The sequence below is a fragment of the Plenodomus lingam genome, assembly GCF_022343315.1.
Source record: "Plenodomus lingam strain CAN1 chromosome Unknown contig_26, whole genome shotgun sequence".
Lineage (NCBI taxonomy): Eukaryota > Fungi > Ascomycota > Dothideomycetes > Pleosporales > Leptosphaeriaceae > Plenodomus > Plenodomus lingam.
The window spans coordinates 2,331,134-2,350,317 of record NW_027093941.1 but is presented as its reverse complement, the minus strand read 5'-3'; the positions used below and the strand labels follow the sequence as shown (position 1 = coordinate 2,350,317).

At 37.2% G+C, this 19,184-nt stretch overlaps 3 protein-coding genes across 3 annotated transcripts; all 3 read left to right on the top strand.

Moving 5' to 3' along the window:
* Positions 1 to 1,064: 1,064 nt before the first annotated feature.
* On the top strand, positions 1,065 to 1,358 carry IAQ61_007061 (uncharacterized protein; the record flags this gene model as incomplete). Its single annotated transcript, XM_066097423.1, has 1 exon — positions 1,065 to 1,358. The coding sequence occupies one exon, from the start codon at positions 1,065 to 1,067 to the stop codon at positions 1,356 to 1,358; it is 294 nt and encodes a 97-aa protein (XP_065952900.1).
* Positions 1,359 to 2,947: 1,589 nt separating this feature from the next.
* On the top strand, positions 2,948 to 5,118 carry IAQ61_007060 (uncharacterized protein). Its single transcript, XM_066097422.1, has 5 exons — positions 2,948 to 3,105; positions 3,152 to 3,199; positions 3,266 to 3,862; positions 3,918 to 4,052; positions 4,107 to 5,118. Exons 1-5 carry the CDS (start codon positions 2,983 to 2,985, stop codon positions 4,842 to 4,844), a joined length of 1,641 nt encoding a protein of 546 aa, XP_065952899.1. The 5' UTR covers positions 2,948 to 2,982; the 3' UTR covers positions 4,845 to 5,118.
* Positions 5,119 to 5,225: 107 nt separating this feature from the next.
* IAQ61_007059 (uncharacterized protein) lies at positions 5,226 to 5,564 on the top strand (the record flags this gene model as incomplete). Its single annotated transcript, XM_066097421.1, has 3 exons — positions 5,226 to 5,232; positions 5,296 to 5,351; positions 5,424 to 5,564. 3 exons carry the CDS (start codon positions 5,226 to 5,228, stop codon positions 5,562 to 5,564), a joined length of 204 nt encoding a protein of 67 aa, XP_065952898.1.
* Positions 5,565 to 19,184: the final 13,620 nt, after the last annotated feature.

Below are 19,184 nucleotides of genomic sequence, written 5' to 3'. Positions count from 1 at the left end.
TATTATTAACGCTTATTGCATTCTCCCTTAAGGCTAGTCCATAACACAAAGTTAGTATAGGAAATTTTAGGAAGAATATTAGAAGTACGTATATTATTATAGTAGGCCTAGCGTAGAGTCTAACTACCTTAGAGTAGTTTACTACTACTAGCACTAGTAGTAGTAGATATGGATATAATAAGGGTAGTATAGGCAGGATAGATAGAAAAAGGGTGGAGAGAAGGCTAATTAGTAGGGAAAATCTACTATATAATAAGGTAAGTTTTAGGAAATTAATACTAGTGTAGGATAGCTAGGTTAGAACTTTTATAGTAGGGTGCTAAAATAAGTGTATAGATACTACGCGCGCGTACTACTTAATATATAGGCCTATTATAAGTTAGGAAGGAATATAAAGATATAATAATAAAACCTAAATATATAGTAAAAAAGCCTAATATAGATTATAGGGTATAAAGGTACACCCCTAGACCCCTAAAGACAATTTTATAATAGCTTATAGGGAAGGTTAGGGGTATGTAAAGGGCTTAGGCTTATACATAAGCCTAGGCCTAACATAAAGATAGATAGAGTCTAACACTACTACTAAGTAAACACGCTACACACCTATAAAAAGGCGTAGAGGGCTTACCTCTCCTTTAAGATACTAAATACTATTATTAACGCTTATTGCATTCTCCCTTGAGGCCAGTCTATAACAATAGCTGCATTCACCGAAGCTACAGAGACATGGGGGGGCACCAAGGTACCGAATCAGACAGCATACCGTACAACATTTCCGCCAAAACAGATTTGCCTTTCTTCAATCATCTCAAGCCCTGTCCAGATATTAGGACTGAATTCGATTCTGATATGAAAAGTCAATTGTAGTAAACATGGGTGCCAAAGTGGAACATTTACTGAATGGATTTAACTAGGATTCTCTGGAAGAGGGAGCCACCGTAATCGATGTAAGTATTCTATCACATAACCTCAAGCAAGAGTGGACTGCAACCGCTGACTTTCCTCGACAGGTTGGCGGAGACAGTTGTGCCACAGCGGCTACGCTGGCAACAGCATATCCTATGCTCCGTGTCGTCATCCAAGATTTGCCCGCTACCATTATTAACGCCAAAGAGTATGTCGAAACACTTCCCAAAAGCATTTCAGAAAGGATCGATCTGCAAAAGCATAACATGTTCAAAGAGCAACCGGTCAAGGGCGCTGAGATATATCTTTTGAGAACCATTATCCACGATTGGCCAGATGAAGAGGCGATATCCATCCTTCGCCGTCTAGTAGCTGCAATGGAACCTCATAGTCACCTTGTAATCATGGATGTGGTCCTTCCAGTTCCAGAAATCGAGTCCCCGCACTAAGATGCCGTACTGAGGCACAAGGACTTGGCTATGATACAAACGTTCAATGCAAAATAACGGGAAATGGAGCAGTGGCTTGACCTCATTGGAGCGGTGGATCCTCGAATTCATCTATGTGAAATTCGACGACCAGAAGATTGCCAGCATTCAGTTCTTAATATCACATTTCGTGAAAGTCCAACCACGGTCTAGAAGCATTAGGTATTCGCAAAGCAACACATTTCCTGAGAAGAATTCATACCTTTCTCGTGGTGTTCCAAGATCAGCAAGGTTTTCTCCGGGCAGGAATTGATTGAATCAAGCACTGATTGCTCATTCGATGTATCATAACTGATTTGGTTCTCGCATATCTACCTAGCATTGGTCCTGACAGAATGTTGAAGTTCAGGATCCGAAGCTGGGCCAAATGCGAATGTGTAAAGAGACGCTCGGTTTTCCTTCTTGCTCTTCAGGTTCACATCATCCACTCGCGTTGCATTTACTACGGAAGCAGCGCGACGATAAGAAAACATGTATCTAGGGTTTTCGGAAGAACGCAGCCGACAATGGTTGAGCAGGAGCTTATGGGAAATATTTGGTTATCGGCCCAATTGTACTTTGTCGCGATAGCTCAGACACATAGGTGGCTTATTCTACTGGCGGACCTTCTGATCAGCAGATGCACTTTTCGATCAGTCACAAGACTCACACGTCGCTGTGACAGACATGTAGTATGTGAGGGTTGCCCGCTGAAACAAGAACAAATCTCGCGAGAATCACCCGCCAGGAGTGAAAGTCGTACACCGAAACCAAATGCCCAAATGCTTACCGCCGAGTCAAAACTCCTGCTGCGCACACCCCGCATCGCCCAATGCCATCAGGATCGACGTTCGTGATCTCTATTGTGCCTTTGAAGTCATGCAGTCCCCCATCGCGATGCTTGGATACTGCCTATTTAGTCTTAGCTACTATAGTCATGTCAGTTGTCTGACCATGGATGATCTGCGGGGAGGATGAGTGGTCAGAGCGTGCATTGTGGGGAGATAGTACCGTGTCGTTCGCAGGTACCGGTAAGCGTCTGCTTGGCCACGAACTCTATCATCATCAACCTCCGAGGGTTGAACCAAGTTCTGAATGCTGGAATGTAGTGCAATACTCATCGAGCCTGCAGTATGTATTATTCATATCAAAATGAAGGGCCGAGAAGCCGGCTAACAGTCCGCTATAAGATGACAATCATTTCCTGTGAGTTTGGTTGAAGCATACCGATAGGTAAGCTACCTAGGTATGGCGCGGTAAGGTGATCTCAATTCCTTACCGGTAATAAATCTTAAGTGTTCTCACTATCCTCTAGGTAGTCATAGTTCCTCTGAAGGACATGAGCGCCGCTACTGTTTCAATTACTGATATTTATGGGTCAGTACGTCGTATCTAAAGTGTGATGTTCGAAATTACGGTCCAGACAGCCACGCAATTGGCTGGCTGACTAACCCGTACATTCATCTTCCCATTTGTTGCTCTTTGTCTGGTCGGCCCTTCTTCCCCTCTTTCTTGCACGCTATGTCCTATAGCAGAAATAGTCTCGCTGCTAATCCCCTCAGGACTCCTAGGCCGCAAAGACCGGTGTGGCCCTTGGCGGAATATCATGCGTTATTCAGCCCTCACCTTTCCTCCTGTCACTCCCGCGCCTCGTCCAACTAACACCGCCTCGACCCTCCAACATCCTGACCACAGGGCTGGGACTCCTCAGGATCCGCTGATTGGCGAAGTGGAGCTCACAGAAAGAACGTTTTGTTTTTGACGCTGGTATGAAGTTAAAGCAGAGTACCGTTTGTCACACCTGCAGAGCCCATAAGATAGGGGTAAGCGTCCGGGCATCTACTCACACCTAAGACATTTATGTCAGTCTGTCTGACTGCTGCCTCTAGTGTGACGGAAAGCTACCGACCTGCTCACAGTGCTGCCTGACTGGGCGTGAGTGCGGAGGCTACAAGCTTGACCCAGTTTTTATTCCGTACAAGGTGACCACACTGCAAAAGTCTTCCAGAAAGGGTCGAACCAACAAACGGTCTTCTGAGGCTGCTGCTTCTACTACCGGCTCAAAAACGCGCAATGTAGAGCGTACCGTTGCTGGACAACCTCCACCATCTCAAATCTGTCGACCCGTTGACTCTGCAACGCCTCAAGAGTTCACAGCCGTGGTTCTTAGCTGCTTCATTCCTAAGTATCAACAAGGTCCCCCAACATTCGATCTCAGTACGAGCCAAGTCTGTGGAGCATGGGTGGGCATACTGCCGGGCCTGGTTGCTCGTGTGGGCTCAGGCTCGAGGAAGCTGCTCTACCTAGCGACTCAAGCTTTCGCTGCGTCAATACTCGACAGTAGCACACAAGCAAAAAGCAAAAGCTTCCACAGCCAAGAAGCTTACCACAACACACTGCAGAGGCTAAACAAAGAGCTGGTGTCGATGAAGAGCTTCTTCAGTGTAGAGACCGCAGCTGCTATTGTGTGCCTAGCAATGGTAGAGGTACGCGTGTATCACCCAGCTTGAACGATACCCGCTAACCACTCGACTTCACCAGTTGATGCTCCCGATCTCGGACAACGGTATACATGCACATACGGGAGGCCTTGGCGCGCTGATCAACTTGTCGCCCCCTGACCTGTTCAGCCGCAAAGAGTTCCATGCCATTTTCATTGGCTGCAGACCTGTGCTGGTAAGTAGTAACATCGGACTTAGACTTCGCACACCCACCTAACGATTGCGCTAGCTATTCCAAGCTCTGGCTGCACGGAAATCCACGTTTCTTGCTCAAGAGAATTGGTTGAGAATCCCATTCCGGCACCATCCGCCGTCCGCAATACAAGCTCTCATCAGTGATGGCGCCGTTATTCCATCCATCATGGAAGCAATCGATATTTTGCCAACCCTACCTTGGTATGCGGCAGTCATGAAAGCACACCAGTTGAAAGCCAAGCTAGAAATGGTCTTGGGGCGTCTATCAAGATGGAATGACCGATTCGGAAGAGACATAAGTGAACCCCCTGGTCCCATTCTAAAAGCCGACAGTCCACAAGCTTTCGAAAATGGAGCCAGGTCTTTTTGGTTCCCTAGCCTGGTCGCAGCGAATGTACACACTCATATGTGGGCATTCGAAATCGTCTCCCTGGTCGAGCTTGACAAGCTGACGCCTTATTTGCCGGGTGAAAAAGATGTCGTATCTACGCCAGACCAGGATGAGGAACCACCATTTGCACGAATCACTACACTTGCGTCCAAGATCTGTCAATGTATGGAGTATCTACTTCAAGAAGACTTGAAGCTGTTTGGCCCAGCTGCCGCGCTTTTCCCTCTGAATATCGCGTACGAAGTGCTGAGCAAGGATGAAGAGGGGAATAAGCAACTGATCGCTCGCTGTTGGCAGTATTTCGATCTAATACGGCACAGAGGAATCTCAAGCAAGGCGATCTTCCCCCCCTCGTATAGGGATGTCTGTATTGATACCTGAGTGTCAAATTATGGTGTGGTGTTAGAGTCATGTACCGGAATTAGCGTTATTATCAACAAGTTCATGCAGTTATTGATCTCATGTTAACTGCACAGTCATGGCGAAAGGGAAACGCATCCTCCTCAGATGCCATGCAGACTTAAGTCTGCGTGTTGTATTCAAGTATGCGTAAGCGCGCTGACGCCAAGCGCTCGCCTTACTTCCCATGGATCAATTTTCTTCTGCAATAGCAAGTACCTTTTCCTTTTCCATGAGTATGTAATCTAATTAGGACCACAATCTGAATAGCTGTCCTTGTTGGATAATGCGTGAAGCCACTGGCTTTGAGCTGGCCTTAAGCGTCGATCTGATCATGAAAGTCGTGAACTAACATGCGCACGTATGGACGGTGAGCCACGTGAGCCATGACGACCATGTAACTGACTATGAATCTAACGGGACTTGAAAGAAGGACATTTGATAACACTGATATTTCGATTGGGTTACTTACATCTCTGCAGTTATTATGTAAGTACATCAATACCCAACTACTCTATCGAAGCCACCTTTCATTGTCACATACATTTGACTACTCTAGAGACCGAAGTCACCATCGACAAAAGAACCGTGAGGTCCAAGAGCATAAACTTGGGGCATATCGGCCCTGGCAACCTCCTCAAATGTCTTACCATCAAGACCAACAAGAATACTGTGGGTACCCTCCTTGTTGATGAGGATTGAGATGACGATACCATCGTCCTCCTCCGTTGCACCAGGGCGCTGGATGAAGATGGGCTCAGTAGGGCAACTCTCTCCATTTTGAGGGATCCACTGCTTGAATGTGCCCGTCTTCCAGTCGGACTTGAAAAGATATCCGTAAAAGGATGCGTGGACAATTCCTAGACCGTTGCTGTAACGGGCAATGGGAACATCGGTACCAGGAGCGGGGATACCGTTGCCGGACACACCGTAGACGTAACGGTAATTGGGGTCCATGGATGCGGGCTTAGAGATGCTGTGTCATGAACGCCTGGGTCACGTGTGACGGGCTTAGCCTCTTGGCGGTGCTTGCCTATAGATAGCTCCTATCCTCCTAGACTAGGACAATATAATTATATTACACACTATATTTAGGCCCTCCTTATTATTAGATATTATATCTAGTAGCTAAAGCTATTTAATCTATATTATATTAGTTAAACTTATAGTTATATTACGCGTTTTGCACAAACAAACTAGTACTATTATAGTCTAGCTAGCGCTTGCCTATTTAAGAGGCCTAATACTTCCCTTATACTACCTAAATATACTAGTCTCTAGACTTTAATAACCTTGCGCTATATAGCTATCACACGCTAAAAGCAAATATATTACCTCCTCCCTATCTAATAACACCTATATAGTATTAGAGTAGACTAAAACCTAGTAATATCTATCCTATATACTACTAAAACAAAAGCTAGTTAGCAACTAAGAACTTAAAAGCTTAGGGATTAACCCTAGTAACCTACTACTACTAGAAGAGCTAGAGTATAATACTTGCTTGTCTAATACTACCTCTTCTAACACAAGCTTAACTACACTAGAGATAGATTATCCTATAGTACTATTATCTAGATAGGGAAAGGATAAGTTAAATCTAGGAGCAAAAGTAAGTGTAATAGTAGCACCTTCTAGTAAGGGTAACTATAATAAACAAGTCGCGGCTAGAGTAAAAAGTAAGGCTCTAGCTAGTTAGGATAAACTATAGGATCTAGTAAGCGCTCCTATAATAGGTAATAACAAAGTTAAAGGGAAAGGAAAAGCTGCCGCCTATCTAGACCTACTAGAACTAGAAATAGGACTAGAGCTAGAGAAGCTAGGCCTAGCCTGCCTATACTTCTTATTATTCTTAACTAAGCCCTAGCCTCTATTTTCCTCTAAACCTCTTCCTTCTTAATCCTTTCCTTTTTAATAATAATAACTCGCACCCCTACCTTTAGTAATATCTATAGGAATTATAATAATCCCTAAAGGACTACTAACTAATATAGGACCTATACTACTACCTACTAATAAGGAGACTATATTACTATTAGCTAGCGTAGAGCCTATATTTGTTTTTAATCTACTACTACTAAGTCTACCTACCCTAGTGTTATTATTATCTTTAGACTTATTAGATCCCTATCTTCCTTAGTTATAACCTATTAAGATATTGTGTCTTACTTACTACTTTGCTAAACTATAACTAATATTAGAAAATCTGCGTGCCTTAGCTTTACTAGGAATAACTACTAATATAATAAGTAGAGGAAATAGTAGAACTAGCGCGGTAATAGGTTTATCTAGGGGCCCACTACTACCACGCTAGAACCTAGCCTAGTACTCTAATAATTAATATTAAAGGGACGCTATAATTACTTTAGAAGTCCTTTAACGCTAGAATAATAGAGTAGTATTACCTATAATTAGATAGATTATTAAATTTTCTAACGCCTATTAAGCTACAGCTACTATAGTAAGCTAACTATTATCTTAGGTGCATTATAAGGAATAGTAATAGGTTACTAATAAATATATTAATAGTAATAGACTTAATTAAGATAACCTAGAGTTCTAGTGTTCCTAATTTATACAAGGACCTATAACTAAGGATAGAATAAAGGGGGATGCTACTATAGGACAAGATAGGCACCCTTAACGCAAATTCTTTAGTCCTTGCTACTAGTAGCAAGACGCGTACCCTCTATAGGATCCCTTTAGACCACGCAACTAGTAGGAGCAGGAGTAGCTTAGATAGACGCAAGAAATAGAAGAAATTGCCTGTTCTTTCTTGCTACTAGGACACTCTAAGCATTCCTACTGTTAACATTATAACTCCTAACAAGAGTACCTAATAGAGGTACTAGTAGGGTAATACTAGCCTCTGCTACAGTAATAGAGTATACTAGGTTTAGTCTAGTATTAGCGTTACTACCGCTATTTATTAGATCCTAGTAGCTCCTTGTCTAATAGCAATCGCTTGCGGAATAGTTAATATTATTGTTGCTAGGACAAGGAACGCTAACGTTATTAGGATAGTGTAGCTAATAATAGTACACCTAACCTACTATTCTAAGGCTCCTAATAATTAAAACCTAATAAAATAGGTAGCTTTAATAGACATACTAGTATTAAGCTATATATATAATAGATTAGCTAATGCGTCTAATAATATAGATATAAGTAAGTTCTAGAGGTCCTACTACTTTATATAAAAGGGAAAGCACAGACCTAGTATAGGTCCCTCTTATAGCTAGAGTATAACTAGATAATAGTAAGTATTAACGCGTAGATCCTAGCGCTTTGCTACTACTTCTAGCGTGACCTTCTATCTACTAATAAAGAAGTAGGGGAGCTTAAGTATTATTTTAGTAAGGGATAGTTAGTATAGGACTATATTACTAAAAAATAGATATTACTATATAAAGTGGGTTATAACGCTATTTTGCAAGAAATAATAATAATCTTAAAAATCTAGCAAGACCTAGACCCTACCCTAATAGCTACTATCTTAGTATACAGAGGGATAACTATAGAATCTTTTATTAATTAATACTACTAAAAAGAGAGACCTTGCGAACAGGCCTTTAAGAGTTAGAGATAATAGGCTTAACAGCAGGCTCGTCACAAATTTAAGGACATCGCTTAAGAAATATTATAGCAAAAGCAGGCTTAGGAATAAAATAACCTAAGGGGTAAACAGCGTAGTAATTAGTAATAGGAGTAGCGATATAAGTAATAAAGTAAGAGACAGGAGCTAGTTTCCCCTTAAACTAATACCCCACGTCTACTGCCGCTAGCCACCCGCCCCTTTTAAGCGCTTGCCCTAGCAATGTTAGCAATAACAATGCCTGTATTATAATACCTGTGTTAGTTCTATAGTAAGAATTACAAGGATAATGCCTATAAATAACACCCTAGATTTTAAAAACAAGTGTCTTTCCTAGTGGACGTCGTGTTAAGAGTTTTTGATAATAATTTTAATCTTTGTGAAGGGCTTAGGCTTATGCCTAAGCCTAGGTCTAACACAAGACGGACCAAGTCTAACACTACTACTAAGCGAACACACTAGACACCTATAAAAAGGCGTGGAGGGCTTACCCCTCCTTTAAGATACTAAATACTATTATTAACGCTTATTACATTCTCCCTTAAGGCTAGTCTATAATATTTTAGTATCTTCTTCTAAACATACTATAATAGTAATAAGAGATAGACGCGCTAGATATTTAGAATAACTAGGTGCAACCTAATATAGTAGAAAGGCTAATATAATAGGTCTATAGTTTAATAGAATAATAAGCTTAAGACTCTGCTATAATAGCTATACTACGCTAACAGAACAAGGAAATACGCAATTAGATTCTATCCTAACCCTCCTCTAAGTCTGCTAGGTTTAATAATATGCTACCTCCACCCTCTCCTGCCTTATATTACAAACCCTTCCTAGTTAGCTTGCTATATAATAGCACTAAGGTAAACTTCTCCTCCTAGTAAATAACTATAGAGTTTAAACTGCGTGTAGATAAGGTCTTTATTAGGGATAAAGAGGCAAGGTTTATATATATTTAGTCCTAGTTATTGCCTATAGTCTAGCGCGCTATAGCACTATACTTTAAGGATAGTGCATATAAGCGTTAGGATATAAGCAGGTTTCTTAACTACCTAGTATTCTATTATAGCAACTATTATAGGCAGGAGCGCGCCTAAGTTGCGTTAGAACACTTATATTAGGGCTAAAATTAACCTTTTATAGAGTTCTTTATAAATTTTATATAGCTTCTTATATAGTTAAGAGGTTTATACTAGGATAATAAATAGAAGCTTTTATAACTTTAGTAATCTCTTAATAGCTGCATGCGCTTAGTTTCCCTTAATAGGGGAGTCTTTAGGACAAACTATAATATAGCTATAGAGGAATATAAGATAATTATAGTAGATATTAAAATAGCCTCTCTAGAACTAGGTTTTCTTTAGGCTAGTAAGTCTAAGGAACCCTAGTAGAAGTCTACCTTAGATTAGGATAGTAATATAAATATAGTAGAAGTAGTAGCCTTATTAAGTGTACCTACTAAACTACTAATATTACGTCCTAACTAGATCCTATAGGACCTATTTAATACACAGAAACTAGCAAAGGTCTACACCTAGTGTGGATAGGGCGGTTATTTTGTACGTGCATGTCCTAATACCCTATTACTATAACTAGTAGGTGTTAAGATAGTTGTAGTATTAGCAAGCGGCCCTAATTTAGGAAACTAGCTACCCCTAACCCTAGGCTAAGTTAGGGGTATAAGGAGGACACTATAATAGAGGAATTATTAATAGTAGAGGCTATTAAGTGTCCCCTAGATATTAAGGCAGGGTTAAATAATCTTCCCTTCTTTATCCCCCTCCTTCTAGGTAGAGTAGAGAACGTGCAAGCAATAGTTAATTTAGGGTGCTAGTGTTTTAGTGCAGTTAAGGAAAAGTTAGCAAGATAGATTAGTAGGACCTTTATTAATATTCCCCCGTAACCCTTATAACATACCTAGGGAATTACTAAGGGTATAAGAATTATATAGTTAGTAGTATTAGACTATAATTTAAATAGTTAGTAGTCTTAGCTTTTAGCTTATATAGTACCTTATCTTTGCTATTAACTAATACTAGGCAGACTATAGCTTTGTAGAGAGGGCGTTGTTATAGACATTCTATAAGGTGAATTAATAATTAGGAAGGCGGGAAATATAGTAGTATAAGAGAGCAGGAGACGCCCACATCCTACTTATATCTCTATTATCTTAGGTTTAGTTATAGCAGGGTTGCTAAATTAAGAACCCTAATAGGAAGATATATAGGTATAAATTTTTACAATAAATATACTAGATATATTATAAGTAATATATAACTTACGCCTAATAAAATATCTAGGAAGTGTTAATAAGGGAAGTCCTATTAATATACATACTATCTATATTACTAGTAATATAGTTTCCTATAAACCTAAGTATAAAACTAGAAAGACAAAGTTACTACTAGAACTATAAGAGTTTAAGGACCTGTTTAACAAAGAGTTAGCAAGTAGTTTACTACCTTATTAAGGTAGTATAGATTACTATATTTAGTTAATAACTCTCCTAGATAGAACCTAGCCTAACCCCCTATAGGGTCCCCTGTACCCTATATCGCGTAATTAATTGCTAGAACTAAGAATATAACTTACTAGATTAATAGACAAGGGCTAGATCTAAGCAAGCTCTTCTGTAGCTAGAGCTCTAGTGTTGCTAGTAAAGAAGCTATTAGGTAGTTAGCGTCTGTATGTAGACTACTAGATGCTTAACAGCATAACAACCTTAGACTAATACCTACTACTACTTATTAAGGAAACTTTGCACACACTATCTAGCGTAAATTAGTTTATAAAAGTAGATATTTATACTGCCTTTTATAAAGTTAGAATAGTAGAAGGTTATAAGTCCTTAACTACTTTCTACACCTAGTTTAGGTTATATAAATAGTTAGTATATCTATTTAGTCTTAGTAGTGCGCTATCTACTTTCTAATAATATATTAATACCGCGCTTGTAGAGTTACTTAGATTATATACAATAGCCTACCTTAATAATATCCTAATTTATTTAGGAGGAGACTAGTTTAACTATATAGAAAAAGTAAAGTATATACTTATACTATTAAAAGAAGCAGGACTACACCTAGACTTAGAGAAATATACTTTTAGTGTTAAGGAGGTACGCTACCTAGGCTATATTATTAAGGCAGGCAAATTACTTAGACCTAACCCTAAAAAGCTTAGGGCAGTATAGGAATAGGAATCCCCTAGGAATATAAGAGAGGTAAGGAGTTTCCTAGGTTTTGCTAACTTCTACTATAATTTTATCGCGAAGTTTTCTAAAGTAGCAGCACCTTTAAACTAACTAACTAGGAAGAACACCCTATTTTAATAGGGAGAGGAAGAATAAAGTGTATTTAATGCGCTAAAAAAGGCGTTTATATTAGGACTAGTATTAATATAATAGGACCTAGCTAAAGAAATATTATTAGAAGCAGACTATTTAGGATATGCTCTTAGGGGTTGCTTATTGCAAAAGGTTAGGGGCGTCTAGCGCCTAGTTACTTACTACTCTATAGCACTAACGCTAGAGAGACAAAACTACACTATATATAATAAGGAATTACTTGCTATTATTAAGTGTCTTAAAAGTTAGTTAGTAGAGTTATAGAGTATTTATAAGCTATTCACAATATTTATAGACTATAAAAACTTAGAGTACTTTACTAGCCTTTAAAGCTTAAGCAAGTAATAGTGCTACTAGGCAGAGGAACTTTTAAAATATTAGTATATCCTACAGTATAGACCTAGCTATCTTGTAGGATAACCTAATACCTTAAGTAGATAACTATAAGACTTAAACTCCTCTAAAGCAACACTATAGTTAGTAATGCGCCCTAAATTAATTTAGGTTACAGTGTTAGAAGCAGAGGAGGCGTCTAAGTTACTAAAGGGTGCTAGCCTCTTTGCTAACCTATATATATAGACACTATAGGACAAAGCAGTACTAGAAGATAAGACATACTAAGTACGTCTTAATGCAGTTTAGAAAGGCACTAGGTCTTTCCTAGTTTTAGCTAATATAAAGCAATAGATTAGGGACTATGTAATTAGTGCACATGGCACTTTGCTCTAGAGGGGTGTTATTTAGTTACTAATATAGGAACCCCTTATAACTACTATTATATAGCAAGCATATAAATTAGGTTTAGTAGAATATCTAAGAAAGAATATAATATTTTAAATACTACACTATAACTATTATTAGGATAGAATATTAGGAGATATTATATAGTATATTTAAAACTACTATTATTATAGTGCTTATATCTCCTAGAAGCGCTAATAGGGTCTATTACAACCTATACTAGTCGCGTTACAATACTAGTCCTAAATATCTATAGATTTTATAGTTAACCTACCTATAAAAGATAATAGCAAACCCTAGTACCTATTAGTTATTACTAATAGATTATCTAAATATATTTAGCTTAAAGTAACAGTCTCTATAGTAGCTAATTATTATATAAGGATCTTCTAGGACAACTAGTAGCAGTTCTAGGGCTTCCTATCCTCTATTATTACTAACTAAGGCTTAGACTAGTTAGGATCCTTCTAGACAACGTTATACTAGATAATAAAGATAAACTAGTTACTGTCTACTACATACCACCCCTAGATAGACAGTAGGACAGAGCGGGTAAACTAAGAAGTGCAGGCAGTGCTGCGCATAATAGTATGCTTTAAGCAGACTAACTAGCCTAACTACCTACTAGCCTGCTAACTTACACTTAATAATAGGGACTCTAGTATAACTAGTATTAGCCTAAATCTACTTTTAAATAGGTATACTATAGACACGCTATAAAAGATAATATTACTACTAGTAAAGCCTAAAAATCCTTATAGAGAGGCTATAGCGTTCTTGTTATACCTATAAAGGGGTGTAGAGCTAGTGTAAGCTACTATTACGTTCTAATAGTAATAATAATAAGAAGTAATAAACTAGTCCTAACGCCTAGCTAAAAAGTTCCTAAAAGGTAATATAGTTTAGTTTATAATACGTAATATAAAGATAAACTAACTAAGTAAAAAGTTTAACTAGCTATAGGTAAAGTATAAAGTAATAGAAGTCCCTACTCTACTTATAGTAGTGTTAGACTTACTAGGGAACTTATATAAAACTATGCATATAGATCTACTAGAGAGAGCTACTAATAACCTACTACTAAGCTAAAAGCTTTAGGACTTATAACTAGGCCTAATAGTTACTCTAGAAAATAAAGACGCAATACTAGATAAATAGGAAGTAGAAGAGATCCTTTGTATAAAGAATACAAGAGAAAAAGAGAAGCGTTAAGTCCTAGTAAAATAGAAGGGGTATATTAATCTAATATAGCACCTACTAGAGGTAGTGTAGGATACTAAGGCTCTAGATAGGTTTAAGGAAAAGTATAGGGATATCACGCATAATAATAGCTTAATACGCACAAAAGCTAGGAAGTAAGGGTAGAAGAAAACTAGAATAATAACTTAGACCTTTGTTATAATTAAGAAGTAGAAGGGTATTAGAGATATCTTTTATTTATCCTAATAACACTCTAAGTAAGTGCCCTACTACTAAAGTTTTATAAGGTAGCTAATAATTAGGTAGTAGTATTTATACTATTACTATCTATAACTAACCCCCCTCTAGCACCCCCTAAACTATTATTTATATTATTCTAACACCTCTATATCTCTTAGTAATAGTAGTAACGCTTACGCGCAGCGCAGGTAGGGGAGGACTTAGTTAATAAGTACAAGCAATAGTAGTAGTAGTAGTAGGAGGAGGGTAATACTTTAATAGTTTACTAATATATAGCACCCTAGGCCTAAAGAAAGTAAATATTAGAATATATATAAAGGGAATAAAGGGAAATTAATACTAATAATAAGAGTCTTAATACTATAGGTAGTGCGCTTAGCAGCGCTCTTAAGCTTATTAATATAAAGGTTAGTTTAGGCCTAGGTCTTGTTTATACGCTAGTTAATACACTAGAAGGTAATACTAGCAGTAGTAGCAAGCTATATAACGTTGTTGTTGCTATAATTACTATATAAAGGTGTAATAGTAGACTAAAGTAGAAATACTAGAGTACTAGTAGTAGATAGAATAATAGCACTAAGCTAATACTAATTATAGGCGCGCAAGTAGGTAGTAGGGGCAAGTAGAGTAATAGTATTATTAGTTTAAGCCCTTAATATAAGATCCTTAAACTAATAGTAGAGCTAGTAGAACTATAGTATAAACTAGTAATAGGTGCCTTTAGTAGGTTTCCCTATAAAGGTGCTAAGGGTCCCCTTCTTTATAATATAGAGGCGATCCTCCTAGTAACTATAATAAAACTAAAGCTAGTTATAGAGGGCTTGGCAAACGTTAGGGTTATTAGCAAGGATAGCTTCTAATTAAGTATAGGTCTTGTGGCTATAATAGTAGGACTTGTATAAGCGCCCTAGATATAGTTAGAACTTGCTATAGAGAAAATAAAAATTAAGGGGAACTTACTACTACCCTCCTAATAGTTATACTTACTAAAGAGATAAAGCTAGTTAATACACTAATTATAGGGAAGCGGCTTTATAAAACTACTATTATATTCTTTATTATCTAAGTTACTAGAAATAATAAAGCTGCTAAGTAAGTGTATTTAGGGAGATATGTGCTAAGTAAAAAGTTAGTATAGGAAATATAGGGAGAATATTAGAAGTACGTACCTTATCTTAGTAGGCCTAGCGCGGGGTCTAACCGCCTTATAGTAGATTACTACTACTAGCACTAGCAGCGGTAGATAAGGATATAATAGGGGCCTAATAGGCAGGATTAATAGAAAAAGAGTAGAGAGAAGGCTAATTAGTAGGGAAAATCTGTTATAGGACAAAGTAAGTTTAGGAAATTTATAGTAGGGTAGAATAGCTATATTAGAACTTTTATAGTAGGGTGCTAAAATAAGCGTATAGACGCTACGCGCGCGTACTGCTTAATATATAGGCCTGTTATAAATTAGGAAGGAATATAAAGATATAACAATAAAACTAAAAAATATAGTAACAAAGCCTAATATAAATTATAGAGGACAAAGACATAACCCTAGACCCCTAGAAAGATAATTTTACAATAGTTTATAAGGGAAGGTTAGGGGTATATAAAGGGCTTAGGCTTATGCCTAAGCCTAGGTCTAACACAAGATAGACCAAGTCTAACACCACTACTAAGTGAACACACTAGACACCTATAAAAAGGCGTAGAGGGCTTACCCCTCCTTTAAGATACTAAATACTATTATTAACGCTTATTGCATTCTCCCTTAAGGCCAGTCTATAACAATCTTAGCGATTCTAATTCTAACAAGCCTCTAGGGTGCTAAAGTAATAGCGTAGACGCGCCTTTTACTCTAGAAAACTCTTAAAGGAGCCCTAGATAGATGGCTGCGACTCTAACTTTAACTATACTACTATCTATAATTAAGTAAAAGCGGATTTGTTATTACCTACTATTACCCTAATACCTATTTATACTCTAGAAATACACTCTACTATTTATACTGCTCTACCTAGCCCTAGCGTTAAGGACAAGGACGACTCTTAACTAAAAATAGATAGGGGGGACTCCCTACCTATTGTCGCACTAGTTACTTTAGTGTTATTAACAACCTTTTAAGATAAGAAACCCGCGAAGGCTTATATGCATACCCTAGATAATACTCTTATTAACTTTTACCCTAATAGTAGTGCTAGCGTATCCTTAATTACCTAAAAATATTTAAAACATTATCTAGGAGTAAAGCTTTATAACCTCCCTAGGGAACAAGTAATAAATATTAACGGAGTTAGGTTAGTGCTAACTTAATCTACTTAATTTATTAAGAACTTCCTACTTACCCTTACTATATTTAATAGCAAGGTTATATATCTATATAGCAAGGTCTATATTATTAATAAGCTTCTAGTCTTATATATTATTAGTAATAATATATTAGTACTAAATAAGGTTAGTATTATATATAATAAGGTTCTAGGCAACTTCCTAGCCTTATAGATACGTGGGTGTTACGTTAAGCTGCATACTACCCCTATACCCTAATAGAAGAAAACCTTAGTCTAGGCGAAGTGTAATTATATTATCCTAGCAGGTACTAGTATTTATATACAAGTTTAGCATCACGCTACTCCCTTATATACTATAGGATACCTCTTTATAGCACAGCTAATTATTAACTTATTACGTGGTATCTTTGTATCTAGTAGAAATTGCATTATCCATAGAAATAAACCTAAAATGCCTTTTAATAACTTAGGCGAATGCGACATTGCAATATAAAAGGGATAGATCCTAGGCTACCTTAAGTAGGTAGTCCTGCTATTATGAGAAGCGGACATGTTTTATTTACTAGATTATCTATTTAAAGGTCTTCCTATCCCTAAGGAGATAGATAAGCTAGATAACCCTCTAGCAGGCTATCTATTTATTGTTACTACACTAGAAGATAAGATTAAAATAGGGAAAGCTAATATCTTAGACTTGTTTAGTAGTAACTATTAAAACTATATCTACTATATTCTATTATAATATTAGCTATTATAGCGTAAGGAACTAGGTTACTTTAATAATAAGATTAAAATACCTATTCCCTTTTATAATAGTATTAACCTGTCTAAACTTAAGCAAGCCCTATACACCTAGTCTAGACAAGATAAGGAAGCCATAGATTAGGTATTAGATCTGCTTAAGGAGCAAGGTTGGATTATAAAGGTACTATTAGGAGCTCCTAGTCTAGTAGCGTCCCTAGCTTTTGTGGTCTAAAAGAACAACAAGCCGCAAATAGTAGTAGACATGCGAAGGGTTAATTAAGCACTTATCCTAGACGCCTATTTGTTACCTAAGCAGGACACTATCCTGTCTATAATAGGGGGAGCTATAGTTTTTTCGTTGCTTAATTTTATTAAAAGTTTCTTTTAACAAGACATTATATAAGAGGACTAGTAGAAGACAGCGTTTATAACTGCCTATTAGGGTTATAAAATATTCCTAGGATTAATCATAGGTTTAGCGTGCTTACTAGGATTCTTCTAGGACTGAATAGAATAACTTTTTAGTTAATACCTATAGGAATTTGTCCTTATCTATATAAATGACATTATCCTCTTTAGTTACACGCTAGAAGATTATCTAGTCTACCTTAATAAAGTCCTCTAGGTTTTAGAGAAGGCTGGCGTTACTCTATTATTAACAAAGTGTTATTTTAGATACCCTTCTATCTAGGCGCTTAGCTACTATATATCCTAGCTTAGACTTAGTATAGTATAAGAAAAGATAGAGGCTATATAGGTAATGCAATTCCTGTAAACTATCTAATAGCTTAAGTATGCAGTAGGTCTATTTAGTTTCTACTGTAAATTTGTAGGATATTTTACAGATATCTATACCCCTCTTAACTAGCTTAAGATAAGGTTACTTAAGGATACTAAACTAAAAGGCTATAAACGTAGGCGTTATATAGAAGTTATAGGTACTACTAAGTTTTTAATAGATAAGCAACACCTCCTTTATAAGGCTACCTTTAAGGATTTAAAAAACCACCTATGCAACACCCCTATCCTTACGCATCCTAATTTTTGACAGCCCTTTATTTTTTATATAGATAGTAGCTAAGAATAAGGATTTAGCTGTGTAGTGCACTAGTTAGACCTTATAGATCTAGGCAACCTAATTAAGCGACCTATTCTATACCTGTTAAAGATATTGTCTCCTACTAAGTCTAGATACTAGCCTATAGAGTTAGAGATAGTAGCACTAGTATAGGCTCTTAAGAAGCTCCTATAGTATATAGACTATAAGAAATTTGTAGTATATATAGATTACTCTACTATTATAAGCGCTTTTAAGGATAATAGGCTAGTTAAAGGAAAGTGTTTAGAGTAACTATAGGCTTAGCAACTATTCCTTGCGCAATACTATAGACAGATAGATATTTGTTATATCCTAGGGAAGGACTATATTAATACTAACACCCTATCCTAAATTTATACTATAGACGCACTATATTATCCACCCCCTCCTTAGGTTTTACTAGTAGCAGAGGAGGAGGTAACCTTAGCGCCTGTTACTAATAGCCCTTTAAGTAAACACGCTGCACAGGAAGGCATTGTCCTGCCTTTACCTAACTAAAGTAGCGCGATTTACAAACCTATTTTTGCTCTTACCTCTAAGGCTTATCCCTATATCACGTTATACAAGACTAAGCTTCTCTAGATAAGTAAAGACTTTTAGGCGCGACTAGTTATAGCTTTACCTAATAACTTACCTTTGCAAAAGATCTATAATAAGATCCTAGAATAAGTAAAAGATAACCCTTATCCTTAGGTTACCTAGGAATCTTTTTGCGTTAATATAAGCATAAAGTTAATATTCTAGATAGCGCTAGATAGATAGGAACGCCTCTATATTCTACAAGCCCTTTGTGTAGAGATTCTCTAGCTTGCCTATAATAAGAAAGGTTACCTAGGTACAATTTAAATATATAATAGGATATAGTAGTTAATATATCTACTATACCTAAGATAAATTGTTACTAAATACGTTAATGCTTGCCTATAGTGCAATACGTGTTAGCTATCTACCTCCCTTATAGTAGGAGAAATATAGCTAATTTAGTACCCCTTCCTACTATTCTATACAATTATAATAGACTTTATTATAGGATTGCTAGTTACGCCTAATAGATATAATTATATCCTAATAGTAA

Bases quoted from the DNA above. Each gene is read 5' to 3' on its own strand.
- IAQ61_007060 (XM_066097422.1), top strand. From the start codon at position 2,983: ATGCGTTATTCAGCCCTCACCTTTCCTCCTGTCACTCCCGCGCCTCGT. The intron at 3,106-3,151 runs GTGGAGCTCACA...GCTGGTATGAAG, and splicing joins AGGATCCGCTGATTGGCGAA to TTAAAGCAGAGTACCGTTTG. The intron at 4,053-4,106 runs GTAAGTAGTAAC...CGATTGCGCTAG, and splicing joins TTGGCTGCAGACCTGTGCTG to CTATTCCAAGCTCTGGCTGC.